Source organism: Myxocyprinus asiaticus, chromosome 27 (assembly GCF_019703515.2).
Source record: "Myxocyprinus asiaticus isolate MX2 ecotype Aquarium Trade chromosome 27, UBuf_Myxa_2, whole genome shotgun sequence".
Classification (NCBI taxonomy): Eukaryota; Metazoa; Chordata; class Actinopteri; order Cypriniformes; family Catostomidae; genus Myxocyprinus; species Myxocyprinus asiaticus.
The window spans coordinates 3162522-3185631 of NC_059370.1; the positions used below are offsets into that span (position 1 = coordinate 3162522).

The window sequence follows — 23110 nt, forward strand, 5'->3', positions numbered from 1 at the left end:
CCGGTTTGTTTTCTAATATCTAACATCATTTGAACTGAATTTTATTAAGGGTGATGATGTGTAGTTTAAAAAATCTGCGTGACATTTGACACAATTGTTTGCGCATGTCACATGTTTTAGCCGTTTACCTCGTCAGTGATGGTTAGAATGTCAGACTCTCTCTCCGTTTGAGATGTTTGACTTCCTCCATAGCGCTTTAAGGTAAAAAACACAAAACTCAGTAGAATTCAAATGGGTCATGCAAGTTTTGAAGTTTGTGCCATGATGGAGATAAACCGGGTTGTGTAGCCTTTTAAATTTTGATCTAAATCACACAATACACGCAGAAGATATGAGACACTTCCTGTTTCCCTATTTTTGCCATTAATTTAGTGCATCGCCATGGCAACACTATTAACTCTAACGTTATTTAAAAATCTGTTAGCAATTTAGCATCTTCGATGTCTTGGCATAATGTTGTCTAAATGTGGTGACAGTCTCATGAATCACCTCGGAGGTGTATTTAAAAGTTCAGAGAATTCAGATAATCTATCTATCTATCTTTAATTTTTCATTTTAAAATGTTTGATAACTGATTAATTTTTACATTTTTGCTATAATTTAATATAATTATTTATTGAAAACAATATATAGATCTAAAGATTATATTGTAATGAAGTAATTTACTATTTTTTTTTTTATCCTTAAAATGGCTTTAAATTAAATTAACAAATGTAATTCAAGGCATTAGGTGTTAAGATAGTCTAAGTAGATTTTAATATGAGCACAGAAGTCATTTAGGCTTGTAATTTCATTGCAATTCTGTGGCAATAGGTTTCAATTTATTTTATTGTTGCATTTTTTTTCTCTGTTCACTGTCAAAATAAATGAAGTACATTAACTTTTAGTCTGCATTCATTATTCATAAGCACAATTGTTTAAATAGCCTCTAAATTAATGTTGGGCAAATTAGGACATAAATTATATTAGAATACTGCATTTCTGCCCATAGAATAACTATTAAAAGCAAAAATTACAACTGGTTACCAACAAACAACTATTGATCCACGACATTGCCACAACATCATGATGAGGGCCTGGCACCATTCCAAAGTTACGTTGCGGCAACGAATCCAGGAATTTAACTTTTCCGGTTGTCACAACGTAATCAGTTACATTGCCATGATGAATGTTTGGTCATCAAATTTTGGTACAGTTAGGAAATGGCCACGTAATCTGGCTAGCTGGGATTACAAAATGACTGAATTTGCTGCGGGAATTCTCAAATTTTTTGGGGTTGTTTTGCAGTGAAAATTCACAAATCATCATTATATACCTCTGTAATTGTGTTAATCACATTGTAAATGCAATTACATGTAAATATTTTAGTGCATAATAACTGAATATGCAGTTAGCAACTAAAAAAACTAAAACAAATGCACACAAAAATACCATACATTTACACTGGCGGCCAAAAGTTTGGAATAATTTACACATTTTGCTCTTATGGAAAGAAATTGGTACTTTTATTCACCAAAGTGGCATTCAACTGATGACAATGTATAGACAGGACATTAATAATGTTAAAAATTAATATTACAATTTGAAAAAAAAAAAAATTCAGAACTTCTTAAACTACTTCAAAGAGTTCTCATCAAAAAATCCTCCATATGCAGCAATGACAGCTTTGCAGATCTTTGGCATTCTAGCTGTCAGTTTGTCCAGATATTCAGGTGACATTTCACCCCACGCTTCCTGTAGCACTTGCCATAGATGTGGCTGTCTTGTCGGGCATTTCTCACGCACCTTACAGTCTAGCTGATCCCACAAAAGCTCAATGGGGTTAAGATCCATAACACTCTTTTCCAATTATCTGTTGTCCAATGTCTGTGTTTCTTTGCCCACTCTAACCTTTTCTTTTTGTTTTTCTGTTTCAAAAGTGGCTTTTTCTTTGTAATTCTTCCCATAAGACCTGCACCCCTGAGTCTTCTCTTTACTGTTGTACATGAAACTGGTGATGAGCGGGTAGAATTCAATGAAGCTGTCAGCTGAGGACATGTGAGGCGTCTATTTCTTTTCTTTTCTTTAATTTTTTTTACAATGAAATGTAAACATATATATATATATAAAAAAATCAACATTTAAACCCCACAACCCCCCCCCCCCAAAAAACAACCCTGTGGTCATATACATACATATATATACAAACATACATATATATACACATACATACATACATACATACACACACATAATAATCATACAAACTATAATACGTTACTCTCTCCACACCCCACCCGAGAGCCCTCCAAAACTCCAAATACCTGCCTCATTTCCAAACAAACTTATCCAAGCCACCCCGTCTTCTAGATGACACCTCCTCATAAGCTGCCACCCTCCCCACCTCTGTGCACCACTCCGGATATGGGGGCGCACCAGCTGACCTCCAATCCCTCAAAATAACCTGCCTGGCGATCATCACACATGTCAGAACCCAGTTCCCTATATGGCCATCCCCCAAATCGATGACCGCCCCATCGCCCAGAACACAAAATCTGGGGCAAAACGAAACCCGAGTGCCCACCACATCGCACACAAAATTCTGAACCTTCGACCAGAATTTCTGGATCTTGACACAACACCAAAAAACATGGGCCATGTCTCCATCCTCCGATTGGCATCTCCAGCAGGTGGGTGTGTCTTTAAGACCAAGCCTATACAGTCTATAGGGGGTCCAATAAAATCTATGCAAAATTTTGAATTGAATAAGACACATCCTTGCATCTCTAGATGCAGACTTAACGTTTTTAAGAATCTTAGCCCACACTCCTTCCTCCAATGCCAAGTTGAAATCTTTCTCCCATACTCTCTTGAGAGAAGTTAAGGCTCCATTCCCCATACTCTGAATTAACAGGGAGTAGTACACTGATGCCTCATGACCTTTTCCAAAAGCCACAATCACCTCTCCCAAAGCATCTGCCTCCTTAGGGGAATGTGTGCTACTCCCAAAAATAGTGCAAAGCAGGTAGCGCAGTTGTAAATACCTATAAAACTGAGGTCTGGGGATCCCAAAATGTTGGACCAAGTTTTCAAACGATCTCAACACACCACTTTCATATAGGTCACCGAGTGTAGCAACCCCCCTCACAATCCACTCCGGCCAACAGAAAGGAGACTTGCCAGTACACAGTCTTGGGCTCTGCCATATGCTCGAGGCAGCATTTAAATAAGTGTCCAATTTAAACAATCTGGACACTTTAGTCCATACCGAGTGTAAATGCAAAATAACGGGGTGTAACTTAACTTTTACGATTAGTTTGATAGAGATACTTTGTAATGGCGAAATAGGGGCAAGAACTGCCTGTTCAATAACAAACCAGGGAGGGGCTCTCTCAGGTGGAAGTGACCAATAAGCCAAATGTCTGAGACTGAACGCATAGTAATAAAACAAAATCTTGGGAAGGCCTAGCCCTCCTTTGTCTATCGACCTATGTAACTTATTAAAATGCAATCTGGGACATTTACCATTCCAAATGAAGGACTTCGCTATGCTATCAAATTCCTTGAAATAAGAGAGGGGGACATCTACAGGGAGAGATTGTAGCAGGTAGTAAAATTTTGGAATACAATTCATTTTAATAACATTAACCTTCCCAATCATCGATAAATGTAATGAAGCCCACCTGCTGACATCGCTCGAAAACCTTTTTATTAAAGGGTCAAAATTAACACTAAATAAATCAGACAAATTTGCTGGGAATAAAATGTCCAAATACTTAATGCCCTATTTGGGCCACTGGAAGGTGCCCGGCTGGAAAGCCGTTACTGGACAGTACGCTGTCAGAGCCAAAGCTTCGGATTTAGCCCAATTGACTTTGTATCCTGAGAACTTGGAAAAGGAATTAATAATTCTGGAGGCAATGCAAAGATCTAGTAGGTTCAGAGACAAATAATAAAATATCATCTGCATAAAGCAGAAGCTTATGCGGCACACCTCCCGCCACCACCCCTGGAAAATCATCCTCCTTTCTTATCGCGGCTGCTAATGGTTCCAGGGCAAGACAGAACAATAATGGGGAAAGAGGGCAACCCTGCCCAGTGCCCCTATTCAAAGTAAAATAATCTGAGATTAATCCATTTGTTTGTACCACTGCTACAGGGTGTCTATAAAGTAACTTAATAATAAATGTACTCCCGAACCCTTATATTTCCAAAATCTTAAAAAGATAATCCCATTCTACCATATCAAACGCCTTTTCGGCATCAAGTGAGATGGCAGCGATTGGAGATTGATCATTCGCTACTGACCACATGATATTGATGAGACGCCTGATGTTATCAGAAGAGCTGCGACCCTAAATAAACCCCACCTGATCTATATGTATAAGTGATGTCATAACTTTACTTCGATTAGCCAAAATTTTTTACAATATTTTTACATCTAGTTGGATCAGGGAAATTGGATGGTAACTTTTACACTCGTTTGGATCTTTGTCCTTTTTAAGAATCAGAATGATCCGGGCTTGTGTCATGGTTGGAGGAAGTTTTCCGTTCTTTAATTATTCAGTATAAATTTCTTAACAAAAGTGGAGCCAGTTCTGTAGCATAGGATCTAAAAAATTCTGCAGCAAAACCATCTGGCCCCGGAGCCTTGCTAGTAGGTAGGGACTTAATTACCTCGTTAAGCTCCTCCAAGGCTATCTCAGAATCAAGTGAGTTTTTTTGCTCAGTCTTCAGTTTAGGAAGATCTAATGGTTCCACAAAGTTTCTAATATCTTCATCAGTAGACGAAGACGTGGAAATATAAAGATCAATATAGAACTCTTTAAAGGCATTATTAATATCAATGGCTGAGGTAAATATTTCACCACCAGCAGATTTCACTGAGGGAATGGTAGAAAAAGACTCTCTCTGCTTTATATATCTAGCCAAAAGCTTCCCTGCTTTGTCACCTGACTCAAAGTATGACTGTCTTGCCCTGAATAACCAAAACTCCACTTTTCGTGACAAAATAGTATTATATCTGTATTTCAATCGGGTCAATTCTCTGAGGCCATCAGCTCACATACGGCGCTTCAGCCTCTGCACTTTTAATATTACCTTCCAACTCCACAAATTCTCGTGCAGTGGATTTTTTGATGAATGAGGCATACTGTATGATCCGGCCACTAAGAACCGCTGTAAGTGCCTCCCAAGCCACGCCCACAGAGGATACTGAGGACCAGTTGGTCTCCATATAAACACTGATTTCAGTCTTTAACATATGTTGGAAATCAGGATTTTGCAGAAGGGATACATTAAGGTGCCAACTATATGATTTCTTTTTCTCTATATGTGGCATCACCACTAAATTCACCAGGGCATGATCTGAGACTAAAATGTTTCCAATTGAGCAATCAACAACAGATGAAATGAGGGATTTGGATATCAAAAAGATATCTATTCTAGAATAGATCTTATGGACTGATGAAAAAAATGTATAGTCCCTACCGGGTGGGTTCAAAAGTCTCCAAATATCCGAAAAACCAAGATTTTTACATATCCTGTGAAGTGTCAGTATTGCTCTAGGGGGCTTGCACACTTTTGCTTCACTGTGATCAAGGACTGAGTCCATCAAAAGATTAAAGTCTCCTCCCAATATTATATCATGAGGGGTGCCAGCGGTTTGCAACATCCCTTCAAGATCTATAAAAAAGACCTGATCATCAGCGTTAGGTGCGTAAATATTAGCCAAAATCAACCTTTGCCCTTGAATTTCAGCTAAAACAATAATTACTCTTCCTAATTTATCTTTAATCTGCTTGAGACATTTGAATTGTAGATGTTTATTTACCAATAAAATTACTCCCTTGCTCTTACTTGAGCCAACACTAAAGAAAACATGTCCACCCCATATCTTCCCAAATTTTTCAGCTTCCTGCGGGGAGAGATGCGTTTCTTGAAGAAACACTATATCATATTTCTTACATTTAAGAAAAGTAATAACCTTCCTTCTTTTTATGGGGTGCCCCAACCCATTCACATTCCATGCGGAGAGAGATAGAACACTTATATTAACAACTGACATATTGATATAATAGAAAAAATAAATTGTGTGCCAAAAACTAAATTATGAAGACCACATTCCCCATTAGTGAAACAATCAAACCCTGAACATCCCCCCGAACAAAACAAACAGAAAAAAGAAAAACGTGCGCATTAACCCCGCGCATGACAGCGCCAACCGGCTACAATCCCTCTAAACTCAAAAGGTCCATGAATGCCCACGAGTCCCCACGACAACTTTGCCATCAGATTGCTCAATTTTGCCTCACAAATTGTGAGGCAAAATTACATAACAGAAAATACTTTGTGAAATAAACCCAGTCAATAGGAAGAATAAACACAAAGAATGTGTAGATTCATTCACAGAACTGTCTCAAAGGTGTGATCTTCCACAAAACAAATTCCAGCCGATATAAAACTGTTCAGATTCCTCGGACAGACAAACAAATGTTCAGTGAGCCAGCTGTTATGAGTTCAACGGATGACGTAATCATTCCAATGTCTCGTAAAAAAAAAAAAAAAAAAACTCAACAAAACAGAAGAACGAAGCACGAAAACAGAAGGAGAAGCACGAAGAACGAACAGATGACTCAACAGTTGTTCCAAAGGAATGTTATTCAACAGAACAAGCTCCAGCCGCTAGGCGGAACCAATACAAAAATAAACAAAACCGGCATCCCGGTTCCCCGGATGATCGAGTCAATTCACTCAGAGGCTGCATAAAAGTATATACCATGACTCACACAATCCGTCAGCTTTATAAAAGACATCCTTTGTGTGAGCGTGTAGATATTTTGCGGTCATCCATAGTGTCCACTCTCAATCTGTCCGGGAACTTAAATGCAAAAGTTTCTTTAAGGAAAGTGTTATCCACAAAACAAACTCCAGCCGCTAGGCAGAGCCAATGCAAAAAACCTAAAATGTCGCCCCGCTTCCTCAAGAGTTAGTACAGCAAGTCAAGCCCACTCACATGAGAAACATCCAACAGTTTACTCAGTCATTGATTCTATAAAAGGTATTGCCTGATTTGGACATGTGAATACCTTGCGACCGACCTTCGTTTCTATTCTCAGTTTGGCTGGGAACATTCTCTCGTCAAACTCGCAAAGTCCGGGAACAAGAAAATATTATGGTTCTTCCAAGAAAGCTTCCCTTTGCTCCTCGCCTGGCGTAACACAAGATCTTTATCGGATGATCTCAGAAATCTGGCCAGAATCGATCTGGGACTGTCTCCCTCAGCAGATCTGTGAGCTGGCACTCTGTGAGCTCGCTCGATTTCCAGCATGTGGCCTGTTATGTCGAGCAGACTCGGGAAAAGCTCCTCTAGGAATTTCACCATATCTCTGCCCTCCTCATGCTCAGGAATTCCAACAATTCGAACGTTATTCCTGCGGTTTCTATTTTCATGATCTTCAAGCTTTTCAAGATGTTCCAAATCAACTTTGTTCGCGGGCGGAATAGCGGTTAATTCCCTCTCCGAAGATTCCAGAAAGTCAATTCGTTTTTCAACATCTATTTCTTAAACTAGAGACTCTGATGTACTTATGCTCTTGTTTAGTTGTACATCTGGCCTTCCACATCTCTTTCTGTCCTTGTTAGAGCCAGTTGTCCTTTGTCTTTGAAGACTGTAGTGTACACCTTTGTATGAAATCTTCCATTTTTTTCTGAAGCATTGTATAGCCTTCATTCCTCAAAACAATGATTGACTGATGAGTTTCTAGAGAAAGCGGTTTCTTTTTTTTGCCATTTTTGACCTAATATTGACCTTAAGACATGCCAGTCTATTGCATATTGTGGCAACTCAAAAACAAACACAAAGACAATGTTAAGCTTCATTTAACGAACCAAATAGCTTTCAGTTGTGTTTGATATAATATCAAGTGATTTTCAAGTACCAAATTAGCAATTTAGCATGAATACTCAAGGGTAAGGTGTTGGAGTGATGGCTGCTGTCTAGATTTGATCAAAAATGACTTTTTTCAAATAGTGATGGTGTTTTTTACATCAGTAATGTCCTGACTATATTTTGTGATCAGCTGAATGCCACTTTGGTGAATTAAAGTACCAATTTCCTTCCGAAACAGCAAAATCTGTACATTATTCCAAACTTTTAGCCGCCAGTGTAGGTGAAACCTGTGGGTATTGGAAGACCCTTATTTATTTTTGTATTAAAATGTTCTGCCTCAGAGAATGCAAGAAAACGTATCTAAGGTTATATATCTGTATATATTAAAACACAAATGAGGATTCAATAATTAGGCCTGTTGCCATTAATTGTATTTGTCCATATATGGTCATTTACCAGATTTAAATATCAGACAGTGTAATAGAGTTCATATTTTTGAGCATTTATTTACTCATTTAAATTCCACAAGTGTTTAAAAAAACATGTTACATATATGAAAATTGTCATTTTTGTCATATTCTGTATATTGCATATATCTATATAATTGACATTTTTATATCAGTTTTTATAAACATTTATGAACATTTACTTTCAGCATACAAGCGTTCAGCATATATTGCCATTTTCAGATTTGTATCCTACTGCAACAATAGCACTTCAAATTCTAATCACATTTTATTACACAACTAATGGGTATTTTAAGTGAATGTTAGGGATTCTTTGTAAAAACGTGGGTTTTTTTGTCTCATTCGCAGCACACAGGGTGAAGATTAAATGCTAGCTGTGATGTATGTGTGCTGTCTGCGGTCCCGTGAAAGTTTAGAAGGATTTTTATAGTGAACACACAATGTGAAGGAGACAATTATGCTGTTACTATGGAGATGATACAACAGCAGCTGTGCATTTGGATATGTTGTGACTACTTCAGGCTTTTCAAGCATTTGTTTTGCCACTGTCAAACATGAAGGAAAGCGATGGGATTCCCTTTTAGTCCCTTTTAGATTTAAGTTTTTTTTCTGCAGAAAATCTGCGGGAATTATATAAAATGGCAAGCTACCACAAATAATGTGGAGATTGGTTGGTCGTGTCAAGAAGGGATCACTCTTTCATCAACTTCTCGCACATATACGCAGTCTGTTACGTATAGTCTAAGTGTGTGTAACTGTGTTCATCATTTAACTGTGCTTATCAAAAGAATGACATATAAAGTCAAGATCAGTTTAAGATGGCTAGCAAAATAACAACGTCATGCTCATGATACACTGCGTTTGAAGTCGCACAGCAAAGATGAGTGCTAGTAAAAGATTATTTTAAATGGTCTGCTTTGATAAAAAGTCATTGTTGATGATCAATTCAAGTTCTAAAATAAATATTTAACATAATAAATTTGATAACTTCATCTCTATGTGTGCTATTGTTGGTCATGAGATCAATCAGTGCCAGTAAAAGGAGTCTGATTGGGTGGTCTAATGGTAATTAATTTGCCCATTGCATTAGAGGTTTAGGGTTCTAATCTGCCCATATGAAACTTCACATTTTAATTAACAAATATTGCATCCGCATCTCAGTGGATGTATATCTTGAGTGGGGACACATTTGTATGCATTTTTCTATGGGATTCGACTGGAAAAGAGCGCAAACTGCAGAACTCGCAGCAACGAGGAGCACTCGCCGCCCATTCTCGATTCCTCAAGTACAGAGATGCACAAATAACTTTGGCCTGCATTGACCTTTGATTTGGCCTGCCTTAAAATATATAAAAAGATATAAAAGATATAAAAAAATGCTATTGACGCAGCTTTTCATCGCATTAATTTCAGATTGCAGAGTAATGTTTTTTTTTTTTTTTTTTTTGTATAATGAAATTATAAAAGGAGGGGTACCAGGTCAACTTTAATATTTTAATATAAAAAAGTTTGCAGAGTCTGAAATTCGGTGCGGGATTGCGGCTACTGTGCACAATTTTAATAATTCCCACACACTTTTATTCACTTTACAGTGCAGCTGCAAATTAGTTTATATATTAGTAAACCAACAGATACAAATGAACAAATCAAATTAATAAACTTATTTTTGTACCAAATTGTAATTTCAGAAGCTGCGCAAATAAATTCACTCTGTCTTTCCCTCTCTCGCTCTTGTGCAGCTGTTAGCAGTGTCAGAAGTGTGAGCGTGCCGTGAAAAAGTGCTTTATCGCATAGATACGGAACTTAAGATGTTACAGCTTTCTAAACCTGTTAATTCAGCATGCAAATGGTGTTATACCACATCTCTATAAGCAAGTGACGTGATAAAACTATATCGTTCCTGTTTAAAATCAACAAAGCTGTTAACATTGCAAGCGCGTGCGCCTTTTATATCTTGGTGCTCCCTCGTTTTTCATAATGCAGCACATTTGCAAGAAAGGCAGAAACAGCAAAAATACTTTGTGTAATGTACCAGCTGCATGATGAAGAGAGACACTTAAACACCTGTTACATCTCTCATCTCCATCTCTAGTTCCATCCAGGGTCAGAAATTAACGGAGGCTCTAGGCTAAAAAATCACCCTGCAATCCAATATAGTTCCAAATTAATATATCCATCGCATTCTTCATTTGAATTTTTGCTGAACATTATTCGTTTCGTGCCATCTGTTGTGCAGATGGTGTCAAGTCAGTGGCGGATGCTCGCACCATAAACGCACACAGAGGGGCACTCCGAATCTCATGCTTTGCATCAGTTCGGTGTCATGCTCACGCACTAAAATGATCAAATGCTACAATGTAGTTAATAATAATATTAACAAAAATAATATGTGGATGTGTTAAAAAGCCTTGATGTTAAATAAAACGTTATTAATGATACAATAATAATTTTACAGAACATTAACCACTTCATATCTCTGACTAATGTTCATTATTTTATTAAATTGGCTTGAAGGAGTTGCTAAGTTTTTTTATAAGCTCCTCATTCCAAATCCGGAGAAATGCTGTCATCTATAGCTACTGTGTCTGTGCATTTGTTTTGTGGGCTATTAATTTAATAGCCAAAATCCATACTGGCATATGCGTGTTACAACATCCAGTACATATTGGATCTAATCCAGTACATCATCGGCTACATGCTGCAGTGAGGACCTCTTGGGAGTCATTCACTAATGGAGCTTGGCTGTCCTCTATTGGACATTTCTGGTACTGTGTCTGAGCACTTTGCCACTCGAACAAAAATTTTGAACAAAACTGACTTTGATTTCTAGTATTTTTACATTTCAGTTGATATTTTTATTATATTTTATATAAAAAATAAAAAGTTTGTGCAGTACATTTTCATTACAATAAACTTAGACTTCTATGGATTATTTTATTTCACTTTAAAAACCGCTTTCACTTGCACAATGAATTGCAATGGCAACAGTATTTAAGATATCAAACATCCCTTGACAATTTTACATCAGCAGTGTCTTGACATTATTCTAAAGAATTTTGAAGAAATGCATGTAAACATAAGAGGGCTATTTCAAAGTGTTAAAAGTGCCATACGTCCTGCTGCCAGTTGGTGGCACTATGACTGTAACCCATAAGTCACATCCATGTGATCAGCCCCCATTATCAAACATACAGCTGAATTTTCATCAAAATCACACAATGCACACAGAAGATATATGGCACTTCCTGTTTCCCATTTTTCGAAATAAATTTATTGCTTCGCCATGGCAACACCATTAAAAATATCAAAAATCAGTTGGCAAATTAGCATCTACAATATCTTGGCATGATGTTGCACAAATTTGGTGCCAGTCACATGAATCCCCTTGGAGGAGTATTTAAAAGTTTAGAGCCTGCGATTTTCAGAAAATCTAAAATGGCCGACCTCATGTTGGGCGAGCTAATGACTGTTATTATGAAAATTGTTTGGCTTGATGGGAACAATACATGTACCAAGTTTGGTGACTCTAGGTGAAAATGGGGGTGCTACAGAAACATGCCCATTTTAAAGGGGACGCCACAGAGCCCCTCTCTACATGCCCATATGTGGACATTTGCCCAGTCCTAATGGCCGACGACTCTGATGTGTGTGGAAATTACACTGTGTTGGAATTTTCAGGACTTTCAGAAAAATGACACTGATCAGCCACAACATTAAAACCACTGACAAGTGAAGTGAATAACATGTATTATCTCGTTACAATGGCCCCTGTCAAGGGGTGGGATATATTAGGCAGCAAATGAATAGTCAGTTCTTGAATTTCATGTGTTGGAAGCAGGAAAAATGGGCAAGCGTAAGGATCTAAGCAACTCTGACAAGGGCCAAATTGTGATGGCTAGACGACTGGGTCAGAGCATCTCAAAAACAGCAGGTCTTGTGGGGTGTTCCTGGTATGCAGTGGTTAGTACCTACCAAAAGTGGTTCAAGGAAGGACAACTGGTAAACCGACCACAGGGTCATGGGTGCCCATGCTGCACTGATGCACGGGGGGAGCGAAGGCTAGCCTATCTGGTCCGATCCCACAGAAGAGCTACTGTAGCACAAATTGCTGAAAAACTTAATGCTGGCCATAATAGAAAGGTGTCACACACAGTGCATTGCAGCTTGCTGCATATGGGGCTGCGTAGACGCAGACCTGTCAGAGTGCCCATGCTGACCAATGTTCACTGCTGAAACCACCTACAATGGGTATGTGAGCATCAGAACTGGACCATGAAGCGATAGAAGAAGGTGGCCTGGTCTGATGAATCACGTTTTAGATCATGTGGACGCCCGGGTGCGTGTGCACCAGGATGCACCATGGGAAGAAGGCAGGCCGGCAGAGGCAGTGTGATGCTCTCTGCAAAGTTCTGCTGGGAAACCTTGGGTCCTGACATTCATGTGGATGTTATTTTGACATATACCACCTACCTAAAGATTGTTGCAGACCATGTACACCCCTTCATGGCAATGGTATTCCCTGATGACAGTGGCCTCTTTCAGTAGGATAATGCGCCCGGCCACACTGCAAAAATTGTTCAAGGTGCTGACTTGGCCTCTAAATTCCGTTCAATCCGATTGCGCATCTATGGGATGTGCTGGACCAACAAGTCCGATCCATGGAGGCCCCACTTCGCAACTTACAGGACTTAAAGGATTTACTGCTAACGTCTTGGTGCTAGATACCACAGGACACCTTCAAAGGTCTTGTAGAGTCCATGCCTCGATGGGTCAGAGCTGTTTTGGCGGCATGAGGGGAACCTACACCATATTAGGCAGGTGTTTTTTTGTTTTTGTTATAACAATATTTATTGATTCCAGTCACAGATTAAATAAACATGACAGAAAATACAGAATCAAATTATATGAACTTAAATCCCTTCCCTCCGAACACAAATGCGCACCTCAGTGGTCTGATAAATTAATAATGACACATAAATAAACAATAAATCAACAGAACGTATTTAAAAAACAAACAAACAAACAAACAAAAAACAATAAGAATGCACACACACATTTAACATTGTCTATCTTCTGATCATAACACCAGCCAGGACCGAATTCTTTATGTACCCATCCCCTATATTAATAACCATTCCATCACCTAGACTACAGAGTCTGGGGCAAAATTTAATTTGAGTGCCCAATACATCACACATAAACTCTGAACACTCAACCAAAATCCTTGGATCTTAACAAACAACCAAAAAACATAGGTTGTGTCGCCATCTTCAGACTGGCATCGCCAGCAGGTGTGTGTATCTTTGAGACCAAGCCTATACAATCTAAAGGGGGTCCAACAGAATCGAAGTAAATTCTTAAATTGCATCAAACGCACCATTGCATCTATAGATGTAGACTTGACGTTTTTTACAATCCTAGCCCACACTCCCTCCTCCAATACCAAGTTTAAATCTTTCTTCCATAATCTCTTGAGGGAAGTTGAAGCTCTGTCCCCCTTTTTTTTTTAATTAACAGGGAATACTACACTGATGCCTCATGACCTTTTCCAAAAGCAGTAATCACCACTCCCAGAGTATCTGCCGCTTTAGGAGGGTGTATGCTACTCCCAAAAATAGTACAGAGCAGGTGGTGCAGAAGTAAATACCTGAAGAACTGAGATCTGGGAATCCTCAACACTCCACTCTCATATAGGTCACCGAGCATATTAACCTCCCTCACAATCCACTCTGACCAGCAGAAAGGGGACTTATTAATACATAATTTTGGGTTCAGCCATATGCTCGAGGCAACATTTAAATAAATGTCCAAATTAAACACTCTGGACACTTTTGTCCATACTGCGTGCAAGTACGAGATAAAGGGGTGTAACTTAACTTCTATGGTTGGTTTAATAGAAATGCTTTGCAATGGCAAAATAGGGACAAGAACTTCCTGTTCAATTCAAAACCAGGGAGAGGCTCTCTCAGGTGAAGGCGAACAATGAGCCAAATGTCTGAGACCGAATGCATAACAATAAAACAAAATCTTGGGTAGGCCTAGCCCACCTTTGTCAATCGGCCTATGTAATTTATTGAAATGTAATATGGGATGCTTACCATTCCAAATGAAGGATTTTGCTATGCTATCAAATTCCTTGAAATAAGAGAGGGGGACATCTACAGTGAGAGATTGTAGCAGGTAGTTGAATTTTGGAATACAATTCATTTTAATAACATTAACCTTCCCAATCATAGATAAATGTTGACAACTTTGCCGTCGGACTGCTCAAGTCTGGTGTTTCTATACAAATTTTGTGAGACATAATTACACAACAGAAGATAATTTATAAAACAAACTCCAGCCAATAGGCAGAATAAATACACAGAACGTGTAGATTCATCCACATAACTGACACAAAGGTGTGTTCCTCCACAAAACAAGATCCAGCCGCTAGCGGAACCAGCACAAAAAAAAAAATAAAAAAAAGCCGTTCAGTTACCTCAGACAGTCAAACAAATGTTCAGTGAGGTGGCCCATTCGAGTGCTACATGAGTGCAACAAATGACCCAATCACTCCAATGTCCTGCAAGAAATACTCCATAAAACAAACTCCAACCAATAGGAGGCATAAGCACAAAGAACGTGCAGATTCATCCACAAAAATGTCCCGAAGGAGTGCTACTACACAAAGCAACTGCAGCTGCTAGGCGGAACCAGCACAAAAAGAAACAAAAAAGGCACTCAGTTTCCTCGGACGGTCAAGTGAATGTTTAGTGAGTCAGGCTCACTTGGCTGCAATGCGAGTACCACAAAATAACTTACTCAGTCCATTGACTCTATGAAGGACATGGCTTGCTGGGGACATGTAAATATTTTGCAGCCATCCTTAGCATCTGTTCTCAGTTTGGCCGGGAACATCAGTGCAAAAGCGACCTTCCGTTGATGTAAGAGTTTCTTGCATTCCTTGAATGATCACGTTTCTCTCGTCGAATTCACAAAGTCTGGGAACACGAAAATGCTGTGGTTCTTCCAGGAAAGCCTTCCTTTACTCCTCGCATCACGTAACATGAGATCTTTATCGGATGTCCTTAGAAATTTGGCCAGAATTGATCACGGCCTCTCTCCCTCAGTGGATCGCCGAGCCAGGACCCTGTGAGCTCACTCGATTTCCAGCTTATGGCCTGCTATGTCAAGCAGATTCGGAAAGAGCCCGTCCAGGATTTCCACCATATTCTGACCCTCTGCTCCCTCAGGAATTCCAAAAATTCAGACGTTATTCCGCCGGTTACGGTTCTCCAACTTGGTCGCTAGCAGATTAGCAGTTAATGCCCTCTCAGATGACTCCAGATAATCGGCCCATTTCTCGACATCCCCCATTCTTGTAACAATCTCAGTGAATTTCGTCTCCATGGCAGTGATCAATCAACGTATTACAGCAAGATCCTCCAAGTCAGCAACGAACTTCATCAGCACTGCCGACACGTTCATCAATTCTCACCGAATTTCCTTCACTTCACCGGCCAAATCAGCTCAGGGGCTTACGGCCTGCTGCTCGGGGGCTTCAGCTCAAGCACGTAAGTGTCTTTTAATGTCTTCAGAGCCTGAGGATTTTGAATTCTTTGACATATTGTCTTCCTAGAACAGTTAAGAACCAGGGTGTATCAAATCTCACTGGTTTATGACACAAAAAGTATTAAAACCAGCAAAGTGTGCAGAGCTCGCCGTTCACACGCCCGAACCTCGCATGGCGCCATGCAACTCCCCCTGGCAGGTGGTTTTAATGTTGTGACTGATCAGTGTAAATCTCCTATGGTGCATGTACATATATTTACAGGTATGATTTAATGAGACTTTACTTCCTTAAAGTTAAAGAGAAACACCCAGATAAATGTTTTTGTTATATGGCCCAGCCCTTGTAACCATTCAGCAACAATCACATCCTGTAAATCTCAACATGAGCATGCTCTCACCTTATGATGACATTGAACTGATTCAAAAGAGGCCCAAGCCCCAATCCTTTGAGTATCCCTCCATTTCCAATCACTACACATCGACGACAGTCTCGCCCTCCAAATCTCTCCTCTGATGAAGCAGGTAAGAGGTTCAAGACTTCTTGAAGCTTGTTCTGCATTTCCAGGAAACCAAACGGTGGAGGATATTTGAAAATTTGTTCATTTAAAAGAGTGTTCTTGTCCAAAAAGGGCACTGTCACTGGTGTGGAGCTGGAATGCTCAGCTTCCATTCTCTGTCGAGCAAAAGAAGGTCTGCATTTTCTGGCCAGCATCTCGCTGACATACGAATGAACATGCTGTGACAGAAAATAAAAGAATATGCTTATTTCAAAATCAACCAAAAACATTTATCTTTATTAATAAGAGTAGCAGTAGTACAAATAATATTTTAATTTGTAAAGTCCTCCTTAAAGGAATAGTTCACCACCAAAAAAAGTGAGAATTCTGTCAGTATCTACTCACTTTCATGTTGTTCCCAACCTGTAGGCTGTGAATTTTTCGATGGAACACAAAAGGAGAATTTTTGATGAAGCTAAATGCAGCTTTTTTCCATAAAACAACAATTCACAGTGATCATGTTTGTCAAGTTCCAAACAGACAACAAAAATCCAGACTGCATTTCTTCTCCTCTGCTACAGTTCTCAAATGTCATTCTCAATTCCACACAACTCATACTATTATGGTGTTTTGTTTTGTTATTTTGGTCCTTTTTAGAGCTTGACAGACATTGTCACTAAGAACTGTCATTCGGTATGCTTAAGCTCAAAGTACACTTCGATTTTGATGCAAACGCTTAAGAGTATGCGTACAGTTGAACGCTCAGCCTTTCAAAGAATACTTCATTTGACTGTGAGTACATACACAGGCAGTTGGTGCAGGCGCTTGAGGACTGCTATGAGATATTAGTCTATTTCTCTTCAGAAGTTCAGGTCCATAAATGTGTCTTTATATTCCTTCAGACTTGAGTTATAAAAATTCAGTTATTTCCTGACATCCTCACACACATGTTCTTGACGTGCACATCCACTGTTGTTGTTTCCACGTTTGTCTCTGATGTTTAGCGGTGATTACATCTTTTTGTATTGCTTCTTCGTGACAGCAAAGGCTCAGCTGTGAGTGTTGCCACCTTGTGGACACACTAATTAGTGCAAATAATTCCTGTATACCTGTGCATATACGCCTAATGTTCACGTCTAACCAAAGTACACTTTGGGCTATACATGCACTTTATAAGTTCAACTTCCGTCAGACTAAAACAGTAATTCATCAACAAATCATACCAGTTCAATTTATAGCATAGTCAGACTAAAAGACCTAGATGATGCGATTGTAGCTCTGCTTCATCCAGCATGTACACACATTAATAGGACCACAATTAAAATCAGTGTAGCTCTGCGTTTCAGAGTGACAGAGGTGACACGTGATGTGTATTTAACGCTTTCTCCACTGATGCCCTTCCTTGAAATATTCTATTACACTTTGTGTTATGTATACATGGACAGACAGATGAAGACTGTAAATCAACAATGCAAAAACTTGCTTTAACTCGATTGTAGCATTTAAACATGTAAACGTACTGTTTGTATGGAAAAAAAATCTGTGCAAGTATTTAGAAAAAAAAATCTCTTTTTTGCTCCACAAAAGGAATAACAGCACACAGGTTTGGAACAACATGAGGGCTGTAACGATGCTGGCAGTGCTGGCAATGACAAAGATGAGAACCCAAGTGCAGTTTATTTACAAAAGTGAATCCAAAACCCTAAATATAAATGTGAAACATGAACTTGACTAGAATTGAAACTTGACATAAACATAACATGGCATGGCTTGGCTTGGCTTGGCTAGAAAGAAACACATCCACATACATTCAATACTTGACAATCGACAATGGCAAACGCGAGGGCTTAAATACAAGACATGGGAGAACATAAACCAATGAACAAACAGAACTCTAATAAGATAATAAAACAATAAACCAATGAAAAGACAAGACTAATAACAAAGTAATCAAACAATGAACCAATGAAAACATGACACATGAACATGGAGGGAAAACATGAAATCACACGACAAGGGAACAGGAACTAAACTTTTCAAAATAAAAGACATGCATCAACAAAATACACATGACAAGGGCGAGTAAATAATGACAGTTAAGGATTTATTTTTTTATTTCTTGGTGAACTATTCCTTTAACACTACAATTTACTGAAATGATTGTGAAGCAAACAGTAACAGTATTAAAATCAAATGTTCATTAACTCGTTCACTTCTAAATAGCAAAAGCAACAATAATACAGATAGTTAATGGACTTTGCTGACTTAAAAGTGGATATATTCCACAGCTTCAAAGCTCTCAAGAACTTAATGACTACTGAGAATGCCATTTATAATATAATAATTATTAATAATTAATATCAATAAAATCATTTAATTACTAATGAGAACTGGGTATATAAGTGTATAATTAAGTGCTTTATTTCATTTAGCAAAATAGAACTGATAATTTCTTTATTTAGACTTTGAGATGAAATATAACCCTAGACAGGTTTTGTGAGATTCAGCCATTTACACGAGTCATAAAATGAGGCCATATCAAAGCATTTCACCATTTTATGGTTGGATTATATTGGGAAAATGTATGACACAGAACAAAAGAACATGCTAGTTCTGCTTTCAGTACTTTCACATAACGAAAGAAGACAGCTAAGGTAAAGAGAAAAAAAGTTTAAATAGATACAATAAAATAAAGATTTTATAGATAACATTTTTTTGGGTCTGTCAGAAGCTAACAACATTAGTTTGTTTGCTGTGTTTTTTGCTTTGACACTGGACTAGTAGTTGTTGTTAGCCAGGAGATTGTGCTGCACTTCACTGATAATTAAGGTAAATCTTTGTCTATTAGTGAGCTTTTTAGGGCAATCCTTCTTCAGTTTCAGGCTTTTGACACTTTTTGACTTTGAGTTGCTAATTTGTGGGCTGGACTCAGCATTTGTTGAGGTATATAACAGGCTCATTGCTGTTTACATGACAGAGCAAGCTGCCCGCAACAAATTCAAGATTTTGACTCTGGCTTTCAGGACAGCCAATGGAACCGCACCCTCTTACTTCAATTCACTTCTTCAGGTCTATGCTCCAACTCGCTCTCTGTGGTCTATGAACGAGCAATGCCTGGTAGTCCCATCACAAAGAGGCTCAAAGTCTATTTCACGATCATTCACTTTCTCTGCTCCTCTGTGGTGGAATGAACTTCCAACCTCAACATGATCTGCTGTTACCTTCTGAACATTCAAGAGCCAGCTGAAAACACATCTGTTCCGCGGGCACTTAACCAACCCACACTAACTGCCCTTACTACTGCACTTAACCTGAGCGTAATCTCTCTCTTTCTTCTGTGCTAGCATCTTTACTACTCCAGCCACTGTGAGAACTTGGCAGTCCTATACTGCAGATGTTGTTAAACTTTTGCTTGCTATGTGTCTCATTTGTAAGTCGCTTTGGATAAAAGCGTCCGCTAAATGACTAAATGTAAATGTAAAAATCAGGCCACAAAGGACACAAGAGAAACAAAAAGCTTCATCAAATTGTAAGTGCAAACTGCAGAGCATATAAAAATTGCATTGCTGATGTTAAAGGAATAGTTCACCCAAAAATGAAAATCCTCTTACCTTCATGCCATCCCAGATGTGTATGACTTTCTTCTGCAGAACACAAATTAAGTTTTTTTAGAAGAATATCTTAGCTCTGTTGGTCTATACAATGCAAGCAAATGTGCTCCAAAAGCACATAAAAGCAGCATAAAAGTAATCCATCAGACTCCAGTGGCTAAATCCATGTCTTTTGAAGCAATCCAATCAGTTTTGTGTGAGAACAGACCAAAATATAACTCCTTTTTCAATATAAATCTTGACAGCAGTCTCCTTGGCGATCATGATTTCAAGCTTGATTACACTTCCTAGTGCATAACGCATGCACAGAGCGCTAGATGGCGCTATGAGGTGTAATCAGAGTTGAGATATTCTTCTAAAAATTAATTTCTGCTCTGCAGAAGAAAGTCATACACATCTGGGATGGCATGAGGGTGAGTAAATGATGAGAGCATTTTCATTTTTGTGTGAACTAACCCTTTAAGTTGTAAAACAAATTAACCCTACCAGGCATTTGAGATTGTATTTTACGGTACCCTGTATCATAGGCCTCTTTCAAAACAAAACAGGAACAACAAATCGCATGAGTTACAACTGAGATTGTATCCCTTAATACAAAGCGCTTCATTTGACCTTCTATTTGAATGTAACAAATGAACCAGAAGTATTTTCCATCGTGCTTAACATCTTTTTTATTCATTGTTTGACTGACCTACCATAAGTTAGGACATTTTTATATAAAATATAATTTAAAAATGTAAAATAACTACATTTAGCCTATCTCCGGGATGATGACTGGATGCCACTCGTCGTCTTAAGCATGCAACGTGCAAAGTGTCTCGTCTGGCTAATATTAATATGCTGCATTGTTATCACATGACCTACAAATTAGGCCAAAGACTTGAGGTTTTGTGTCATCAGACCAGATAATGTTTGCCCGCATGACCATTAATAGCATTGTTAAACTGCAGACAGGATGTGACTTTTACTCACTTTTAGCCACACTGACATTGAGAATGCAATCGATGGACAGTTGTAGAGTTTAAAATAATTAACTTGCCAATAGTCACTGAGTTCTTGCTCACTTGCCTGAGCTCCATGAATGTTATGGCTTTATTTTTGGTCTTACTAAATATATTTGCTTTTACTTTAAAGGAATATTCTGGGTTCAATACAAGATTAGCTTCATGGACAGAATTAGTTGCATTATGTATATTAGCACAGAAAATAAGTATTATTTGAGCTGTTAAGTTGTTTAAATAATTTTTACAATCATTATAGGGTTTAAGGCGTTACGTCATCATGGTAACAAAGTTGTAAAATTGGAAATAACCAGAGACACAATCGGTGCACATGATGCGGTCACGTTTGGAGATGAAAGGGTTGCTCGCTGAGCTTTTGTTTGTGAAACACGTGTGCTTAGAACCTTTACGAACCTTGCCATTTTTTCCCCGAAGGTGGGAAACGGGACAAAGTGTTCTCTGAGAATGAGTTGCTTCCGGTTTTCACTGAGCCCTTAAAACAGGGTTAAGAGCATGTGGGTGACCGGTCAGTAAATTTCCTTCCTATAAATTAAACTCGACTTGTTGCTACGTCGCAAAAAAAAGGTATGACAGTTTAACATGTTCAGTAATTCTCCATGTTTGACAAGGTTCAAGCTGGGGAAAACCCTGCTTAAAAAAAAAGGTGAAAGGTGTTCACCATGTAAGCGCACATTCGAGCTTCGCTGCCAGTGCTGCCCTTTCTGGAATTGCACGTTTCAACTTGACGTTCTCCTTATTTAGTGAGAGTTCAGGTCTCTGGTGCAGCTGCTTTTGCATTGCTTGTGCAAAGCGCTATTCCACGAATTGGCACTTTTTTCCCCATGATTTCTGCCCAATAAATTGGCAGGTCTATGGGTGGCCTGGTGTCAGTGGAATTACACCCCTGGCTAAAATTGTCAGGAATTCACTTCTTGCTTCCCCGCTGTTGTGAGCCGGGAACAAGAGGGTAACATCTCCACAGTAACACAGGAAGGTTAGTCCTGTTTTTACTGTTATTGACACCAGTTCAGTAGATGGCTATGTCACAACACTGAGATTTTAGGTGTCATCTAAGCCAGTGGTTCTCAACTGGACCCAGATTTTACACAGGAAGTCAAGTGGTGACCCACTATAGTAAAAACGTAACCTGTATTTTATGTATCCTGGGTCGCATTTCCTTTTATCTTGCATAGTTTTGTTCATGGTTTTCAAGTATAAGGGCATGCATCAAGTGACATTATTTTTGTTGTTGATGTCAACAACAAAATCTACAGGAAAGTTTCTCTCCCCCCTTTTAAAAAATTGAAGAGCATATTTATTTATAGGTTATGAGCCCATTATTATCAAGTTTGTTTCCTAATTTCAAACATCATTCAAACAGAACACACATATTACACAGGAGGAAAGGCTCCTCATAACCATGGTTAAGTCAGTGTAGCTAGTCTTAAACAATAGTAATAATAATAACAAATTATAGTAGCCTATTGATGAAAAAAATACTAGCCGAAACACATTTTGAAACTTTAACTACAACTGCCACTGCTGATATAAAAATGAGGTCTAATAGATTCTTCATATAGATTATTTCATATGAAACTATAACATTTTAATGTAAAATCGTGAATCTTTGTAAAGGTGATGATGTGTAATGATTTTATTTTTTAGCGCATAACACAGTGTTGCTCTTTTCCTCATCAGTGCTGTTTGGCATGTCTGGGCTGCCTGTTTGATGGGGTTGACTTGACTTCCTCTGTGATGCTTTAAACTAGAAAAGTCTTACTAGAACTGAAATGGGTCACATCAGTTTTAAGGTCTGCGTGCCACAATATCAAGGGAAGGCCGGCTATTGCGCGCGCGCGTCAGAGAGCAGTGGAAATGAAAAGCCTTTAGCTGAATGCAAGCTTATCATTAAATCTCTTCATTATATATTATATTATCATTAAATAATCTCTGTCACTTGGGCGGCCGCCAAAAAATCTTTCTTTCCCTGCTGTCCGCGACCCATTCCAAACAGACCTGCGACCCACTTTTGGGTCATGACCCACCAGTTGAGAAACACTGATCTAAGCAGCCTTCTTGATTCCAAGCTGTTGTAAGCCAGGATCGAGTT

The 23110-nt window shown here is 38.7% G+C and overlaps 1 protein-coding gene across 5 annotated transcripts in view; it reads right to left on the bottom strand.

Annotated features, from left to right (window-relative positions):
* LOC127418155 (lactosylceramide alpha-2,3-sialyltransferase-like) overlaps positions 1-23110 on the bottom strand; it is a 54162-nt gene that overhangs the window by 20192 nt on the left and 10860 nt on the right. For all 5 annotated transcript variants that reach the window (XR_007893373.1, XM_051658575.1, XM_051658574.1 and 2 more), the window contains exon 4: positions 16290-16627. Coding sequence is in view for 4 of the 5 variants with exons in the window: in XM_051658575.1 (XP_051514535.1) it covers positions 16290-16627 (338 nt within the window). In the remaining variant the exon portion in view is untranslated. The remainder of the gene's footprint in view (positions 1-16289; positions 16628-23110) is intronic.